The sequence below is a fragment of the Lathamus discolor genome, chromosome 6 (genome assembly GCF_037157495.1).
Source record: "Lathamus discolor isolate bLatDis1 chromosome 6, bLatDis1.hap1, whole genome shotgun sequence".
NCBI classification, from domain to species: Eukaryota; Metazoa; Chordata; class Aves; order Psittaciformes; family Psittacidae; genus Lathamus; species Lathamus discolor.
The window spans coordinates 26,471,829-26,491,010 of NC_088889.1; the positions used below are offsets into that span (position 1 = coordinate 26,471,829).

General features: G+C 42.1%; 1 protein-coding gene across 7 annotated transcripts in view; it reads right to left on the reverse strand.

The window, feature by feature from the left end:
* The window catches only part of EML1 (EMAP like 1), a 134,645-nt gene that overhangs the window by 76,171 nt on the left and 39,292 nt on the right, over positions 1 to 19,182 (reverse strand). For 2 of the 7 annotated variants that reach the window (XM_065685366.1, XM_065685364.1), the window contains exon 1: positions 12,469 to 12,738. The exons of 1 other annotated variant lie outside the window; for it this stretch is intronic. In XM_065685366.1, the coding sequence (XP_065541438.1) occupies positions 12,469 to 12,535 (67 nt within the window). In that variant the 5' untranslated portion in view covers positions 12,536 to 12,738. Of the gene's footprint in view, positions 1 to 12,468; positions 12,740 to 19,182 lie in introns of those variants that run through there. 4 more of the 7 variants (XM_065685368.1, XM_065685367.1, XM_065685363.1 and 1 more) reach the window with 3 other exon arrangements.

The window sequence follows — 19,182 nt, forward strand, 5'->3', positions numbered from 1 at the left end:
TCTTAAATGGATTAACTAGTTCATAATGGTAGATACTAAAACTCTGACAAAAAATATGTGGCTTTCCCCATCAATTTTAGCAATTGTTCCGTATTAAAACAAAAGACACACAGTCTTTGCAATTCTGTAATTTTAGGATCTTTACTAAAAATCATCCATTTCACTTTTTCCTGTGCTAAAATATCTACATGCTACACAGAAATATAATGTCAAAAGCGCAAACTTTATTATCCTTCTCCCTGCCCCCAGAGAGGCTTCAGCTAGGCAGCAGCTACTTCAAAGCTTCACATCTCACATGCCTAGAGACTTAAACCAAGAGAAGCACCTGCCAAATTCAGGAGGCAGTAAAAGGCTTAGATTTAGAGGGCTCCCCGAGGCTAAACATTTTTTTAAATTAAAAACTAGAAGGGAGGGAAAACCCTGAGGTTACCCCTTCTGGAACAATATGCACACAAATCTCTCAACCTTCTGAGTCACAGCTACCAGGGTTAAGAACCCAGCATCAACCAGATAATTTCTGGGCTTTGCTAAATCCACAGAGCCTTGCAGGAATCACTGGAGGTGCTTTAGGCTTATTTCAACTTTTTGGAAACAAAGAAGAGTGAACAGGAAGGACAACTACTCTCTTCAGTGCAAGGCTTTAAATCAGGCCTTCCTAAACAGGACCACTGATGATTGCTAGCTTCTGCAAGGGTATTTTTGTTTAAACCTCAATGGACAGAGATCTTGTGGACCTTTCTCTTCCCCTTGCAATCAATCTGATGTATTCAAAAGAAATGCTTCAGCTGCAGGTAGCCAGATTTAATTTCGAGAACAGAATGAGAGCATCACACTGATGACATTTGCTACTGATTAATTCCGGGTTTAGGTTGTGGTTTTTTCCTGTAAAGCTGTGGAATAATCTGATCAACATGCCCATGAAACCAGTATGTTCCCAAGAAAGAAAACATAAGAAAGGAAAGATCATTGTTATTTGAATAGAAATTCTCCTTCTCTCTCAAAAGTACAAAATTAACTTCTAAGGAAAACATAGTTAAAAAGTTTTAAAGCTCTATAAAATAAGTAGAGGATCTGCAATTAGGAATTAAAATTTCTGTGTACAAAAATACTGTGAGTACACCTGTGTGCCTGGGGCTAGCTATGATTATTTTTTAATCAAATGTGATGTCATATTCTGCAAAGAACATGAGAAGGATTTTAAAAAATATTGAGATTCACAGCTTCCAGAGAGGAAAAAAGAAAACAAAAAACAAACCCCACAAAACACACACAGACACACGTGAAAGCAACCATGAAAGCTCAACATTCACCGAAGAAATGCAAGTATCTCTGGTAAAAAAAATACGTTATTCCACTCTACTCTGAATAGGTAACTAGACTGAAAATGAAATTGATGATGCAGATGTGATTTTCCACCTATATAACCTTTTAATTCAGTTATAAATCATACTTGCAGCAGTCAAAAATTACTTTTCTTCTTCATTACTGTCTTCCTGTGGCTGCCTGCCTCTCCCCTGTAGTGTTTGGTTTTTTTTCCTATCACTACTACACCTGGCACAACACAGAAAAAAAGGAATGGCTTCTACCTGCTATAATACAAAACAGATGGGTATCACTTCTAATTTGGATTAATTTATTGATGCCGCGCAACACATGGTGCCACAAGCAGCTGCAATGACAAAAGCAAGGATCCAGTTCCACAAGACACAATGGCCAATCTAGAAGGACCCAGTCTGCCTGCAGCACTCGCTCCTCCTATAATGAATCTTCTGCTGCCACTGGAAGCTGATTTAACTCTCCAGTGTGGCAGAAAACCAATCCAGCAAAAGCAAAACCAAAGTACTACACACAAACACTGCATAGATTTTTTTTTTCCTGTTGGGTTAGCATGTTGAATTAGCTCTGACAAATTAGTCTGTCAAGTGTTGAGTGGGTAAAACCACAAAGAACAAGACAGGGAAGAGGAATCAAGACCTTCCTCCCAGGCAGCTGCATGGTGTATGCTAACTGCCCAAGCCACCATAGCCTGAAAATGGGAATGGATGGCTGAGACAGGGGTGCCATCATGTTTGCCCCCAAGACGAGAATCCACTTAACCTCAGCCTTCTGAATTTTATGCTATTACTTTCCAGCTCCCACAGCAATCTGGTTTATTAACCTTTACTCCTGAGCAACCCTATACACCCTCTTACTGTGTAACAACTGAAGGATCAGGCCTGTCATCTTTAACACACCTTATTCAGTCGCTCCCACCTCTGTTACATTGTATCCTTCATTTAATTGAAAAGAACCAAACAAACAAACACCAAAACCAAACAAAAATAATTAGCTGTTATTGTTACTCATCTTCAAAGTTAGTAGAATGATTTTGTTACATCAGGATGTATCAGAAAGGTAAATTTTAGGGATGTGGTAGGTTACCCTGGTATTGACTCCCCTCGTTTAAGCAAATTTTACAAATAAGCATGTCGGCCACTCAGGAGCATGAACTCATGTAAGGTTAGGGTCCCAGCAATACTATCCTATTTAGGAATGACAGCTACAGAATGGAATCTCTTGAATAACTTACACATGAGAAAATGCTGGAATAAACCACACGACTCTGTTCACTGCCATAAAGTTTCACCTTAATGCCTTACAACCGTGAACTCCATAAAAAAAATTAGTAGATACAGATTTATTGCTCTTGGGAGACCATACCAACAAATTTGTTTTCCAACTTCCATGAATTTTAGTTATAAAGCATTCACTTAACACAGCAGCAAACATTTTTCAGTACCATAGCCAAACATTTAATCCCAAGGACTCAGTTTCCTAACTGTTTCGAAAAACCAGAACAAAGGACCCAGGTCATAAAAGACAGGTGAAATACAGTACAGATCACTAATAATTTAATTCAGCTATAAATTTGTTCTGAAAGACTGCTAGTGTGATAAAAAGATTTCTTCAGACTGATGCAGGTAACATACATATTGTAAACCTCTCAGATAACAGACTGACAAATGTAGCAAAAACAATCTAAGCAAAACCCAACACGCGGTAATCAATAACACTGGGGGAGGGGTTGGAATCCCTTAACCAAAGAAACTTATTATAGCTATCCTTTAGCTTTAAACACAGAGGTGGAAACATTGAGCTATTAAATAATAAAAAGCCCACATAAACTGCTATTCCCACATACTATTTCCCCCCTTTAAAATGACTAGGCTTAGATCTTTCAATAAAGGTAAAGCCTTGATTTTAGTTTATCTGATCCATTACACTTTGCTAAAAGTAAGTTAAGAGTTTTTCATTTTCAGTTCTTAACACGATCAATGTCCATAATAAGTTTTATTTATAAACAAACCATTAATAAGTCTTCAGACCTACATAAGTGCTCAAGCCCAACACAAACCCTATGGTCTTTTGTTCATGATATTAAGAATCTCTTCTCAAGAAGAACAGAATGGAACAAGTGAGTAACTTTTCAGGAGTGACTCATATTTCTTCCCAAAGTAGAAGGAACAATGGTAAGAGACCAAAAACTGTGAGACAACATCTCTCAAAGACGACTTAGCACAACTACCCCAGCTGTAGATGTGCCAGCAGCATTGCCTGCTAACTTTGACAACTGTCTCTCTCTGCATATTTGAGTTTGGACTCAGAGGGTACTCATCCAGCAATCATCACCAATCACCCCTCTGGTTCATGTTATAGCCAAATCTTGGAACTGCACTCCAGGAGCGCACTGGGAGCACTTGAGTACTGCTGTGGGTTTGTTTGGCGCATGGCATCAGGTTAGAGCCAGTCCACAGTAAATGCAGACATACAGATATTCGAGTCCTCACTGTAAACTGTTTTGTTTTACAGATGTCTTCCTCTTATCCCACATTTCCTTCTAATGTAGACACAGCACTAAAATACATCTTAGAGCTACTGCATCTTAGAAGTTTCTCTTTTAAAGCCTTCTGCCCTTCAGCTGCAGATCCTGCAGCACACCATCTGAGGAAAGGTTTATCTCCATGCCACCAGTAGCTGACCCCAGCCTACACATCTGCCAGAATACAGCAAATCAAATATTAAAAATGGATCTCTTCTCACTTCTCAGCACAGGAAGGCCTCAAGCCATGCAAAACATATAAATGCTTAACTTAAAAAATTTAGGTACAAAATCTTCTGTCACAAAGGATCCCCAATTAGTTCATTAAAACATCTGAACGCAGAGGAAATTACGTATTTCCAAACTGAAATACAGCCACTACAAGGATCTTACTCACGCACACACTGTCTAGCGTAGCTTATCCTCACACCTCCCTCTATGCATGGCATTAATCAGAGTTAGCTAAATTACAGAGGAGTATATTTTTTTACTGTGAGAGCCAAAATTTCTAAGAATCTTCACTTTCTCAGACACAAGTGGAATTTGCCATAAGGGTTTCCAGAGTTTGAAACTGCAGTCCTACTAAGTCCACAGCCGAACTCCTACTGGCTGCAGAGCATCAGGATTTCATCTCTCACTCCAAACCACATCAGCTATTGTTTCGTGTGTTACACTGAGCTATTTTATATATGGTTTGTAACCATGCCTCATACAATCCATGGACACAAACTCCTTAAATTCAATTCAAAATTAAATTTTTAGGTTCACAGTTTAGGAACCTAAAAAAGATGGCCTGATTTTTCAGGTAACTTGCACAGAGCCCTGGCTGTCACTGCCTTACTATTTTGGCCTGTACTTGGAAGATGCAAAGCAAAAAGGCAGCAGTGCAAACTGGTTTGAATAAAGGCTGGCCTGAGTCTCAGGGTATGCTAATGACTGGAAGGTTTTTTAGCAGTTTAGATAAAGGCTCCCTTGCCCCCTGCGGCCCAGCTAGCCTTGCCAGACCACCCATCTAGCCACAGACCTTGCTCACCTCCAAGAAGCCATCCTCTATCAGCATGCAATTCATCAGACACTGAGCAGCAGGACCATGTCATGCAACACATTAAGTCTGACGTGCTTACTTCAGGGTCAAGAGGCAGACTCACCTGCTGGACCCTGCAAGCTGTTTAAAGCAGCATCTCCATTTTGGAAATGGAAGGATGCTTCATAGGCAACAATAGGTCTACATAAAACAGAGAAATGCTGGACAGGGAAGTGGAAAGGAAGCCACAGAATAGTAATTACCTTTAGCAAACATAAAATAAACATGAAACTGGCTGTCTGCATTTTTGCATCTTTCTCAGGTTTCAGGATGATTTTTTTTTCCCCAAGGGGAAATAAACAAGCAAACAACCTGTTCCTAATGCTGCTGACTTCAGAGTACAAAACCTTGCACAGCCTCAGGGAAATTCTAGGCACCATTGTCCTGTCATCCCCACTTGGGTATACAGGAGCTGCAACTGGAAATCTCAAAAGCTGTTTACATTTATTGTGCTTTTTCACCACAGTTCTAAAAAAAAGAAACATCCAGTTTTCATGAAATACAAGGTTCTTTACAAGTTTTCATAAAAAAATACTTGTCTTTACTAGCTTGAAACAATGACTGTTTCTCTAATTTTTCTGTTTATATATTGAAATGTGTACATCTATCTTGTATCTTTAGAATCTCACATTTCAAATCTCAGGTTAGGTTCCTGTTAACACATATTTAAATCCAACAATTCAATTAGTTTCAACATTTCACAGTATCTAAAAACACTACTAGAGACATCCAATACTGGTTTTCAAACGAGCATATTATACTTATTTAATAATCAGTCATTTCAAAGCAAGAGAAGAAAATGATGGACCATGTCAGATTTCACTCTGAGGAAGTAATGGAGTGAGGACAATCTCACTTAATTACTTTCCAAATAATTAATTTGGTGAAATCATGTTAACGTATCATTATCCCCACCCCACCTCCCTAAAAAACCTCAGGGAGCTACTTCCACATTGTAATTATGCAATGGACGAACACTTTAAATCGTGTTTCATGGAAGAAGAGCATCATCCATAGTTCCTCCCGCACTCCCTCTAAGCTTCCACAATTCCTTATGGTTGTCCAATTAGTGTCATTTGAGAAAAGCAAGCATCCCATAAAAATGTAGTCATTATATCATTTCACACAACCTTCCTACTTATTCTCTCACATCTTCCTCAAGATTTTAATGATCAAAAGACAGGTTCTTCATTACAGCTTTGCAAAATTTCTCTTGACAAAAGAACTGCAACATCAACTTTACAATCTTCGTCTAAAGTTTTGAAGGAAAGGAGAAACGGAAGGGAAGTCAGGATACAACCTGTTAAAATGTATGTTGCTGACTGGCATACTCCCTCACTGCCTCTTGATGTATTCACTTTTTAATAATGTACTTCTAATATAATTTTAATCCTTATTTGAATTTTTTGCTCGTCGTTTAAGTTTCAATAAAATAATCTGAGTTTTGCTATTCTTAATTAGACTTTAAAACACATATTTTATCAGCTCAGTAAAGTATTGTTGAATTTTTAAAAACTCCTTGAAGATCAGATAAAGCATGTTTTCCTGCTGAGAGCCCAATGCTTTCATTTGAAATTCTGTATGTTGTTTTATTCATGATAAAATACTTGATACTTGTAGTTTCTCTCCATGCTGCTAGCACTGACACAGATTCTCTATTGAGCTTTGCCTATCAATGAAAGCATCTCTCATAACTGGTCTATATTTTCTTTGTTTTTAAAAGCTTAGTTTTTTTAAAAAAAAGAAAGAAAAAATTAATTCCAGTAACTTCAATTAACAGCACTCATGACTAAAATGAGCTTTAATATTTCAGTATTTGGAAATACATAGCTAATTAAAGGGCAACAAATTCTTTTTACTTATATAGTGTCTTATTAAAAATAATAGCCTAAGCTTTAATAGGCTAACAATATATATTGTGAAAGTGTCCATTACGGCAAGTTATTTTTATTTCATGGCATACTGATTTACCCTGCATTCGATTACTGCATGTACGAAAATATGTGTTTCTGTATGCCACCCCTCCCCTTTATGCCACAAGAAAGTAAGTTCTAGAAGCAAGTTGACAAAAGAAATCCATTTACACTCTATATAGTCCCAAAATGCATGGAAAAGACATTTAATGTAGAGCCCGATCCAACATTACATTTGAGAGTTTGATTGTAAGAACCACAACAAACATTAATGAAAGAATTTAACAACAACAACAAAAAAAAATGCTGTCCAAACAGCTCCAGGTAATAAAATCTTTTTCTGTCCTACAAAACTGATAGAAGCTTCACGTAGGGCATGTCCTCCACTCCGCAGTTCAAAACTCACTTCTGTCCTGGACAGAACAGGTCTAGAGACATGCCCTGGTTTAAGCCTTGTTTGCCTGCCAGTCTCTGTTGTTACAAAATTTTGAGAAAAAAACCAAACAAGCATAATGCTATTAACATGTTTGCAACATCTTTGTGAACATGCTTGCGACATCTTCTCATACACACAGTGCATGAATCTGCCCAGTGAGAACTAAATTAAATCTAATTTCGCTTTGCATTATTCCTAGGAAGTTATCACAATAAAACAAATTACAGTCTCTTCCAAGCCTCCACAGATTTGAACTAGTGACCCGAAAGTTCTAAGGCTGAACTTACCATTGTTACTTCCCTAATCCATACTATAGTATGTGATTTTGGTCCAGACGCAGGAAGAGGGTAACTGAAAGTGTTTGGGAATATTAGCAGAGGAAGTCAGATAATCAAATGGGAAAGAAAAGGTGACTGCCAGAATAACACTGCCCATAAAGGTTTCCTATTTGTGGCACTCACTTCCTCAACGACAGGGCATCAATCCACTTGTAGCTACATGAATCGGAGAGAAAAGGTACGTATATTTGATTTATTATATGGAATGGTCATTAATTACAGAAGCACAAGATTGAAAGGGGAAATAAACTGAGCAGAACAGTATATGGACTTTTTCACACAATTTACTTTTCATGATTTAAAAGAAACAGTGACTAATGGTTATCAAAACTATCAGCTGTCAGAAATCTCAATAATATGATTTGGTGATCTGGGAGGGAAGGAGGGGAGTAAAAAGGAACTGTCTCTTTTTAAGAGGGTTGGGTTTTCTAACATAAACCAGTAATATAGCTGGTATTACTTCAAAATTTTCTCAAACTCTAGATTTTTCTACTAGCAATAACACTTCAGGTAATCAGTTAAATGGAACTGTAACTAATATTATGGAATCCCTTGCCAAAGAAATCAATTTCATTAAGAAAGAATTTGTTATGCACTTTTACTGCTTTACCCAGATACTCTGCATTTGAAGTTTCTGACAAGCAAGGCATCTGTCATTGCAGAAATAGCCATTTGACAGCTAAAATTTTCCCACTAGCCAAGTGGGATGAATAAAAAGATGCTACAAGTTGTAAATGGATCAAGGATAAATTCACATTTCTTTCTTTTAGTCCACACAGGCATTTTGCAGAGCACAGGAATCACAGATTTTACCCTTTACATTCTACATGCCTAATAATCCTGCCTACAGCCATTAGCACAGTGAACGCTATGTTTATTAGGTCATTGTTATGGCTTTAAGTGGATAGAGAATTGTGGTCAGAGGTTGTGAATGCTCCATCCCTGGCAGTGTTCAAGGCCAGGTTGGACGAAGCCTTGTGTGGGATGGTTTAGTGTGAGATGTCCCTCCCCATGGCAGGAGGGTTGGAACTAGATGATCTTAAGGTCCTTTCCAACCCAAACTATTCTATGATTCTATGATTCTATGACCTACAAACCTCTGCCCACACTGTATATGCCTCCTCATGCTGCCCATAATCACTACTGATCACTCTTGTGGCTCAATAAATCAGCTGGAGGTGAGATGAGCACTCTCTTTAATTCCAGTATGCGCCTTATTCTGCAGAGTTTCATGTCCAGCATGGTTCTCTCCATCAGTTTTTAAGCAGAAGCTAGAAACCTTGACACTATCTTGCCTCATCAGTATTCTACCACTTCTATCTTCAGCTGAAATAAAACAGTATTAACAACCTGACTGACTGTAGATAAACATAATGGCTTTCTACCCAAGAACTACATAAAAGTTAAATCAATACCAGGGAAGGCATCTACAACCAAACTCTACTTTTCAACACACAAAATAAGCCAATAATGGTCTTCGTTACCTAGAAAGTGAGATTCAAGTTCAGAACTGTACTTAACACAGGCATTAAGAGGAGTTATTTTAGTGCCTTCCTTAAGAAACAAACAATCAAACAAACAGAATAGGCACAGCAACTAGCAAAACATTTTGTGCATCTGAAGAGATTGTCCTCTGAATATCATGGGGGAGATTTCAAACAAATGCAATAAACTCCTCCAAAGTGGGCATGTACTTTCCTCTGAGTTTACAGCTAAGGCAGCAAGAATGAAATAACTTACCTAAAATTACATGCAAGTCTGTATTTCTTGCTTTGATGCTATCCCAGACTGACACCTGTGTTCATTAACACAACACTTCTCAAACGCCAACCCTACCCTCACTGTTCTGTAAGAGTTGAAGAAAGTAGGTGTCTTTGAACTAGCTGTGCTAAATATTTGCCCTAGATTTTAGACATGCAGCTCAAAATGAACATATTTTCCTCGCCTTTTTCTTCTCTCTCTTCCTTCTCCATTTACCTTTTTTTTTTTTTTTTTTTTTTGCAAGCCATAAAAATACGTTACAACACAATCATGCAGACTAGTGCTTCATTCAAGTAAAGCAGGGAGAGTGGAAAAAGAAGATCCAAGTTCTTCTCCTGAGCCCTATGTCATTTCTGTCTTAAAGAGAGTAAGATTGCCTTCAGATTACTCCTTTCCTTGCTGTCTTCCAACAGAGAAGAACCTGCTCCCTCGTCCCCATCACAACCTCTGCCCACCACTCCTCCCTTCCTCCCCCATCCCCTCTGTGGCTGTTCCCGCCCAAAGCAGGAAGAAGGGACAGGGAGGTGGGAGAAACCGCAGCCAGCCTTGAGCCCAAGCTAGAGCTCAGTCGCTCCCCTGCAGGTGATCTACAGTTATGTCTACAGGAGAGCAGGCTTTGTATCCTTTCCAAACACAATGTAACCTCTTTACGATTTCTTCCATTTGAGACTATCAGAAAATTCCATCATGCCCTTACTTGCAGAACTAAAACTAATCCTTTCCTCTGTGTTCAGAACAGAAAAACTTACAGGATACAGCAATGATCACTTTAACTGCTTGTCAGCCATTTCTGTATTTCATATTATCCTATATCAAAATCCCATTTTCCTTCACATATCTACTACTTCCTAGCTTTATTTGGTTCTTTTATATGTCTGCCCCACTCCCAACTTCACATCGTCTTTCATATTACCCATTACACTTGCAAGAGCTTTCTGCTTCCCTGTAAAGTAATCTTCTTTTCCTCTTCTAAACTCAAAATCCTCACTGGCATCCTCTATCTGTATTTTTTCCACTCATGGGTCATGTGTGTCTGTGTGAAATATCTGATCACCTCAAGGCAGTCCACAAAGGCCTGATTCTCTTGTTCTTACTCATCTCATCTAATACAGTCTCACTGAACATTCAGTCATAAAGGAAAGGCTTCTATATTCAACCACTTTCTTTTATAAACACAGACTAATACAAGTATACAACAGCCCTTGAGCTCACTATATGCAATGAAATGACATCTAGGCAGTGATCTCATCAGTAACATTCTAGAACATAAGACTTGATGATTAACCAAGATTTTAAAACCTATGCACAACATAAATACATGGGGCTTATTTCCATTATGTATAATAGGTGCTCAGAGTTACAAAATCAACGTGATTGACAGTTCTCAGAAATAAGCAACTCTGCTTATTCAAACTATTCAGAAAGTGCTGCTACTCCTACTGTTCCCACATGCATGCTACTACCATGAACACCATAAAAAGCAAAGCCTGAGGATTTTGGTAGGAGGAGAGCTTGCTTATAAATGGGTGAGAGTACTAACTTTGAAATACTTTGTTGTATGGTTTGGGTTTGGTGTTTTTTTTAAGTACTTACAATGAAATATTTATTAAGTTTAGGCAAAACAGGCATCTGCTATGAGTGTACGACCCCCATACATAGTCATAGTTTTCTCTCCTGAAGAGCTCTGAGAATACAGTGTCCCCACACAATGCACAGCCCACACACATAACTCCTCATGCCCTGAAAAACTGCTCCCACAATCCCAAGGTCTACACGTATTAAAGAGTTTTCTGCTAACCTGCCAATTTCTTGCATCACATCACAAAAAAAAAAAAAAAACCAAACAAAAAAATAACAAAAAAAAAAAACCAAAAAACCCAACAAAAAAAAACCCAACCCAAAACCACCAAAAAAACCCATACAATTTATCATCTTCATTTCTTCCACAAGAAGCAGCTACATTTGATGCCATTGCTGTCATGAAGTAATTTAATAGAACATGACTCCAGCTGTTCAGATAGCAGTAGAAAGACAGGCTGCTACTAAAACCTGGAGGAATAAAGATCCACAAATAAATTTTTTATTAAATATGAGATCGTGAATGCTTGCAATTTTTGCTGCTAGGAAGCAATAACCAGAATCAAAATTAGGTGCTCCGAGTTCAAAGTTTACCATGAAGAACTCTTTGTATCACTTAGGATACCAGATTAATTTCCCCTCAAATAACAGTAAACACCAGGTAGTAGAATAATCCCAAATACTACACAGTCCAATCTCCAAATACCTCCTCAGAGGAGAGTTCCTCACCTCCTCCTCCCTTTTTTACGACCCTACACTGCAGCCCAGCAGCTCCCGTCACACTGCCACCCAGGTGACGCCACCACCCCAATAACCCCTACCTTAAGAAATAACAGAAAGCTAAATCAACAACTGCAGGCTAACTACCGTAACTCCACGCAGGAATCCGACACCTAAGAACTGTCATTGGCTGGAGTGGACAGCCGCTGGATGGGCTCCCCAGGGAGCGAGCGGAACGGAGCGGGGCGGTGCGGGGGGCGGAAGGACAGTGCGCGGCTCAGGGTCACATACGTGCGCCCACAGCTCGCTCGCATACATACTTGTGTGTGTATGTATCTGTATGTATGTGTGTATGTTCGTTGGCATACGCGCAGCGGAGACGCGCAGCGGTGGGTGATAGCCAGGGCTACCAGATCTGCCTTGGGGGCAGATGCACACATACACCTATAGGGATACGTACGCACACATATCTATGCATATTCCCGTGAAGGAGGTGCAGAAGTTCCTCACAGGGGCACCCCGGCGCCGAGGCTGGCAGGTTTCCAGCTGTATAATGGGGAAGGCTGAGGGGGGTGAAGTTTCCTCCCTCTTCCTCCTCCTCTCCGCGAGTTACGCAGCGGAGCCCGGCGGCCCTGGGCGGCGTAGACGCCGCCGGCAGCCTCCGGCAGGCCCGCTCCCGGCTCTGCCTTCCCCGCGCCGGCCTCCGTCTCCGCCCCGCCGGGGCTCCGGGACCCCGCTGCTCGCCGCGGGCTGCAGCGGCAGGCTGCCCCCGCCCTTACCGTTGCAGAACTGGAGCAGCGAGGAGGTGTCGTAGAGGCTGCTGTAGCTGGAGAAGCCGTCCTCCATCCTGCCGACGAGCTCCCGGCCTCCCCTCGGCGGTCCCGGCTGCCGCCCGCTGCCTCTTCGCCCACACGCTGCGGAGCGGAGGCGGCTGGGGCCGCGGCGGCCTGCTGCCTGCCTCACTCAGTTGCCATGGCAACCCATTCACTCCGCCGCGGATGGGGCGGCGGCCGCTCCGCCGCCGAGGCGAGGGGGGAGACCCGCGGGGCGGGGCGGGGCTAGGCGAGGTGCCGTCACGGCGAGGCGGGCGGGCGGGCGGCGGTGCGGCGCTCCGCTCCGCTCCACTCCGCTCCGCGGCTGCGGGGTCGTTACTGTGCTCGTCCTGCAGCCTCCCGGCTGGCGGCGCGGCCTCCGCCCGGGGCTCCCAGCAGGAGGGGAGATCGCGGCGGCGGAGCGCTGTCAGAGCACGGCCGGCGGGATCTCGCGTGAAGGAGCCGCTGGGCGGCTGGCGGGAGGGCGCGGCGGTGAGGCGCGGGGTCCAGCGGCAGGACGAGGTTTCGGCCGGCGCAGCCATTTCCCCCCCGCGGCGCCGCCAAGGCCCCGTACCGCAGCGGGCGGCCCCTGCCCTTGCGAAACCCGGCCTCCGGCTGAAAGAGGGGCGAGCTGCGGCTCCCCGTGCCGCAGCGAGGGGCCCTGACCGCGGTACCCAGCCCGGCGGAGCGTTCTGAGCACAGACACCTCCGTCTCTGCGGAGGGGAGCACCCACCGGGTGGCCTGGGATGTTGAGGCAGAAGTACGGCCCCGCCGAGACACAGATCGGAATGAGGCTGCATTCGGGGCAGAAGTTGTGCAGCAGCGTTGGGGCAGCCTGTCGGCTGGAGAGCGCAGCGCACGGCCTCAGTATCCCTCTCCCCGGCCGCAGCAGCGCTGCTCATCGCGGGTTTGGCTGAAGCTCCTGTCGCTTCTTCCGCTGAAGCAACAGACTGCATGTAGCTGCACCTCGTGTCCTCCTCCACTGATTGCAGTGGCGAGTCAGCTGGCTACAGAATAGCTGTCAAGATAATACTGTGATACCCTCCTGCAATCATAAAGATATATACTGTGATTTGTTATGACGTTTTATACAGTTTTAACTGCTTAATGTGAAGTATATTATACACTTTTCCAGTATGGGATACTAAAATAATTTCAACGGGTTTTAATAATTTTGTCTATGTATAATATTCATTCATGGCGAGATGGGAGTAGTGGCACAAAAGCGGTGGCTAGTAATATTGCAAAAGTATTTTATGGGCTTCAATTTCTCTGCTAGGGATGTTGAAGTGTCCAGTGACTGAAAGGCATTTTTATTTCAAGCTTCTCCAAGGATGCGAGAGAAATAATGCATTGCATATCCATAGCATCTCTCATCTTGAAAAATGCCAAAGCACTTAACAAAGCATTTCTTCAGGTCTCAGTCCTTTCAGCAGCTTTTTGTAGAGCAGTTCCATCGTGTGGGTCCTCTTACAGGCATGGGACCGGTATATATGAGTCTTTTTACCAACCACTAAGCCATGGTAGTGCTAACACAAAAAATATGCTATAAAATTAGGCAGAGATATCAGTTCCATATTAAAGTGGAGTGAAAAGTGCTCCCTTCTGAATTGCCAGTGCCAATACTGGTGAAGTTGAAGTAATCTCCAATACAAGTACTTACACAGCCCGACAGTGCTTAACTTGTATCTGACAAAAACAACTGCAGGCTATAAAATAACAGAAATTTGTGGTAGTTTAATTATATATATATAAATAAAAAAATAAAAAAACCCCAAAGCATGGAAGAGAAAATTACTTCAAAAATGCTAAAGACAATAGATTTTCTGAATGTTTTAAATGAGCCATGATTCTTCCTCATCTTTAAAATTAACACGGAGCCCTTAGGTTTTCTCATGACCTTTCCATTCATAAGCCATCAAACTTTTCACAGATGCCATATTGTTCTAAAAACTTGTACACACATCAACACATATATGCATGGGATTTTGGGCATACAAGTTACAATAATAGAAAAATGAAAGTCATTTTTTATACAAAGTTTAATTAAGTATTTCCTTAATTTTAAAACATTATTGCCATCCACGGTTAGGTTATTCTTTTTGAAGTTGAGAAGTGTTCAAATATGTTAATTTTCCACCAGCTAGAAACAGTTTCAGCACAAGTAATGTGCTTGCCGTAAGATGTGAGTGTTGGCTTAACCTAAGCTTCCTTCAGATGTGCAAGTTTAGGCAAATCCGTGAAATCCTTGCTATCTGAAAGTATTATGTCTATAGTAAAAAATGTGTTCTCAGTGACAATGCTACATAGACAAGAGAAGTAAACACCCAATAACATTTACAATATCTGCCAAAGCAGAAGAAAGGACAAAAAGGGGCAATGTAGCACTGTTTTGGTGAGGAGAAATTAAAAGTCACTTAGAAACTCAAATCTAAACCTGACCTGAATGCGGCATCATTAAAGGAAAATACAACATCTAAAACCTTAATGATAGATTACTCACCAAAATAAGTTGCAAAGGTGTCAGTGGAGCCCATCAATCAGCTCACCGTGCTGCAAATCAGCTCAGTGATGTGACAGAAAGTGATCTCAGCTCCAGTCTGAGATCATATCATGCTGCTATGATGCCATTATATTCTGAGGGCAAGGGTTAGAAAAGGAAAACAGTTTCATAATTTAATTGCAATGATTTCGAGACCTGTTTCAATCTTGCTACACTAAACTGCACCACAAGGCACAAAATGAAAAAAGAAATTCTGCCTGGTTGTGGGAACAATGGGACACTGGATTGGAAGCATACACTAATGTGTCTGGGAACTCTGATGGTGTGGTGAAGCAATGAAAACACTTTATTGTCCGTTTTTCAGTAAACCATAGCTTTAATCATTTGTACAGATCAAAGCTGGTGCATCGGGAAATGGGAGATTGTATAGATGGGAATGTGGCACCCTGAGCAGTGTAGTGGGACTGATGTATCCAGAGGAGGATTGCTACTGTACATTTGTGCACACTTATTATTCGCAGCATCAGAAACTCTATGGTGTTACATTTGTGAAAGCTGTATTTTGTAACAATTTAAATTTCGATGTACTGAGTAGTGTAAGTGCTAAGTGAGAGCAAAAGAGCTTTTACTCGTCCCTAGCTTAATTTTCAGGAGCTAATTCTCCAATTTTAGGATAAAGAAGCTTGTTTTCACCCCCTGTTAATAGCCTATAGTAAAATAATTTTGATGTTTTATGTATTCCTGTCCCTTTTTTTCATTCTATTTCTTTTGCATTACTAATACATACAAAAAATACCCTATAGCAGGTTCATATCAGAAGTATGGTAGTTCATAACTCTCAACAGTGTAGCTAACAATACTCTTAAGTCAGGAGCATGCTGTCTCAGTCACCATATCAATATGAAACAAATCTGAGTTACAGTATCCCCTTGAATTCCACTAGAATAGCAGACACTGATCAGGTAAATCTTATCTCTGTACTGTTTGCATTTAGCTGTAATGCTGAGAGAAAAAGCCCAATACAAGCATATTTCGCCTGGCTGGTAGAGAAGAACTTTTGAAGAGAGATTTTCTCTTCTGGATCAGTTCTGTGTCTGTTATTTGACAGCATCAGGGTGTTATCACTGTGTGGTGATAGCTTGGACAGTGCCCTTCATACCTGGCACCTGAGTCTGTGCTGTATACCAGTGCCTTCAGTGGGCTTGTTCAGGGAGTGGGGAAGATGGCCCTTTGTAGGGGAAGGGCATTGGGATCTGGCTATCAGTGGAAAAGCCTGCTGTGCAAAGCTGCTAATGGCATCAGATGTAGTGGGCCCTTCTTAGAGTTTACAGGTGGTGAGGGCTTGGTTCACCACAGAGGCTGGAAGGTTCCATCAGGTCACTGCAACGCATGTCTGCTGAACAGATCGGGAAAGCTGGGACGCTGAACACATGACCCATATTTTGTAACTAGGGAAATCATTGGGCAGAGCATCTAACAGCATCAGCAAATGTGCTGGTTTTGCTAAAATTTATCAGTCAATAATGATAGCATTTATTTTACCATGACTAACTTTTGAAGAGCCCCTCAAGCTCTTTAGCGATCATTTGACAGGTCACATTTACTGCAGCATGATCAAAGGGAGCTGAGCTCAGTTCTGTAGCTCACTATGTTTCCACTGAAGACATAAGAGTTCATTTCACCATCTACAGTCTTACTTAATGCAGCAGTCAGTCAGTCTCTGCTTGAGCCTGGAAGGTTTTAAACTGCGTGTTTGTTCAAGTTTTGCTTTTCCTCTGTGAGTCAGAGGTTTCACTCACAAGGGAACAGAAGCACTGCAACACTTGACGCCTGGCCACAGACTGCAATCCAAAACACAAGGTACCATGCATGTGCTTCTCCTGAATCATCTGTCGCTCATTCAAGACAGGAGAAATGGGCACTTCTTCCAGCTGTTCATCACCAGCGCTGGGAGTTAGGTGGTCTGAAAGCTGGTGTCAGAGAAAAGACCTTGTTTCACAGGCGCAGTGTGCTCTGCCTCAGTGTTGGAGGACATGGTGCTTGGGAAGGAGCCAGGGGGCCTGTACTAGGCAGCAGCAGTACTAGCAGCAGGCTACACACCACAGCAGCCCTGGTAAGGAAGAAACAGTGCCTGGATTTTAGGCATGTGCAGGATGAGATCAGAATCTATCAGAGATGGAGTCTGTGGTTAACTTTTGGATTTAGCTGCCTAAAGTCTGCTGAAATCCTGATTCAGACAGTTTTTGTTGGGTTGGATTGTTTGGGGGGTTTTTTGGTTTATCCTTTCTCTTCAGTGGGCAGCAGCAGAGATTGTTTGATTTTTTCAAGATAATTTCATGCAGTGAATAAATTGTCTTTGTTCTTCAGAAGTGCCTTTTCCTCACCACTAGGCTATCTCCAAGTATTAGAGTGGGGTTCTCTGTCATGGTCCTATCATAGGCTCAAATAAGGATTTCCTCTCCTACTGTGGTGTAGAAAGGGAAGAAGTGCCTTGCCGCCCAGTCTCCTTTGTGAAAACACTTCAACCACTGAAATAATTGTTCATTCTAAATAGTAGGACTCCAGCTTTCAGCCACAGCAGGGGTCTTCATGAATGTCACTACAAAGCATGCTTCATGCTTGTGGGAAAGACGGGGTATAAGGGGAGGATCACCATTATGCCAGCACAGTCTGAGCACATTAAAAATACAGTATAACAAATATGGGATGAAACCATCAAAGGTATGCATGTTTTACAGTCCAAATGAAAATATGTTGCAATATGTCTGTACACATCATGTTGTTTCAAATGACAAATATTGGAATTGTGGAATTTTTCCTATAGTTAATAAGAATATTCTGATTCATATTGCCCAGGAGAAAAAAAATATTGCTTTGCAGATTGATTAGTTTGTAAATACAAAGGGAAAGCTTTGAAGATGAAAAACATAATGCTTTGCACGTCTATGACTCTCACTCAAAGATGGGAGGCTGCTCAGGAAACAGTGGTGCTTTCAGACTTGCAACAACTTACTGAACTAAATGTTGTCTTTATTTTGCTTGTTTGGAAAATGGGAGGGAAAACATGACACAGCCAAAGTCACACCAGGAAGTCAGTGGCAGAATCAAACCAGATCAACTACCAGTTGAGTGCACTAAGCATTAGACTACCCTGCCTGCAAACACTGAAGGTATTATTTGTATGGTTTATTATGAAGTGCTTTCAAGCATAGTGCCTGCAATAGAAAAACCTTTATTTTGTAAGGTCCCCTAACAAGTTAGGTTCAATGTGCCTTCTTTGCCTCTGTCTTTACTCCTGCAGACTCTCCCCGAGGGCCCCGGATTTCTATAGCCCCAGAAGGAGTCAGGACAAAGGAGGAGTTTGCTTTGGTAGATGAGGATTGGGTTAGGGATCAGCTATGCAATCTGGACATCTGTAAATCGATGGGTCCGGATGGAATGCACCCACGGGTGCTGAGGGAGCTGGCAGAGGTCATTGCTAGGCCACTTTCCATCATCTTTGGTAAGTCGTGGGAAACGGGCGAGGTGCCTGAGGATTGGTAGTTTTTCTTGATTTCAGTAAGGCATTTGATACTGTCTCCCACAGCATCCTCATAGATAAGCTAAGGAAGTGTGGGCTTGACGATCAAGTAGTGAGGTGGATCGAGAACTGGTTGAAAGGAAGAAGGCAGAGAGTTGTGGTCAATGGCGCAGAATCTAGCTGGAGGTCTGTGACTAGTGGAGTTCCTCAGGGGTCGGTGCTGGGACCGGTGCTGTTTAATATTTTCATCAATGACCTGGATGAGGGAACTGAGTGCACCCTCAGCAAGTTTGCTGATGACACAAAACTGGGAGGAGTGGCTGACACACCAGAGGACTGTGCTGCCATTCAGCGAGACCTGGACAGGCTGGAGAGTTGGGCGGGGAGAAACTTGATGAAATTCAACAAGGGCAAGTGTAGAGTCTTGCATCTGGGGAAGAACAACCCCATGTACCAGTACAGGTTGGGGGTTGACCTGCTGGAAAGTAGCGAAGGGGAAAGGGACCTGGGGGTCCTGGTGGATAGGAGGATGACCATGAGCCAGCAATGTGCTCTTGTGGCCAAGAAGGCAAATGGCATCTTAGGGTGCATTAGAAAGGGAGTGGTTAGTAGGTCAAGAGAGGTTCTCCTCCCCCTCTACTCAGCCTTGGTGAGGCC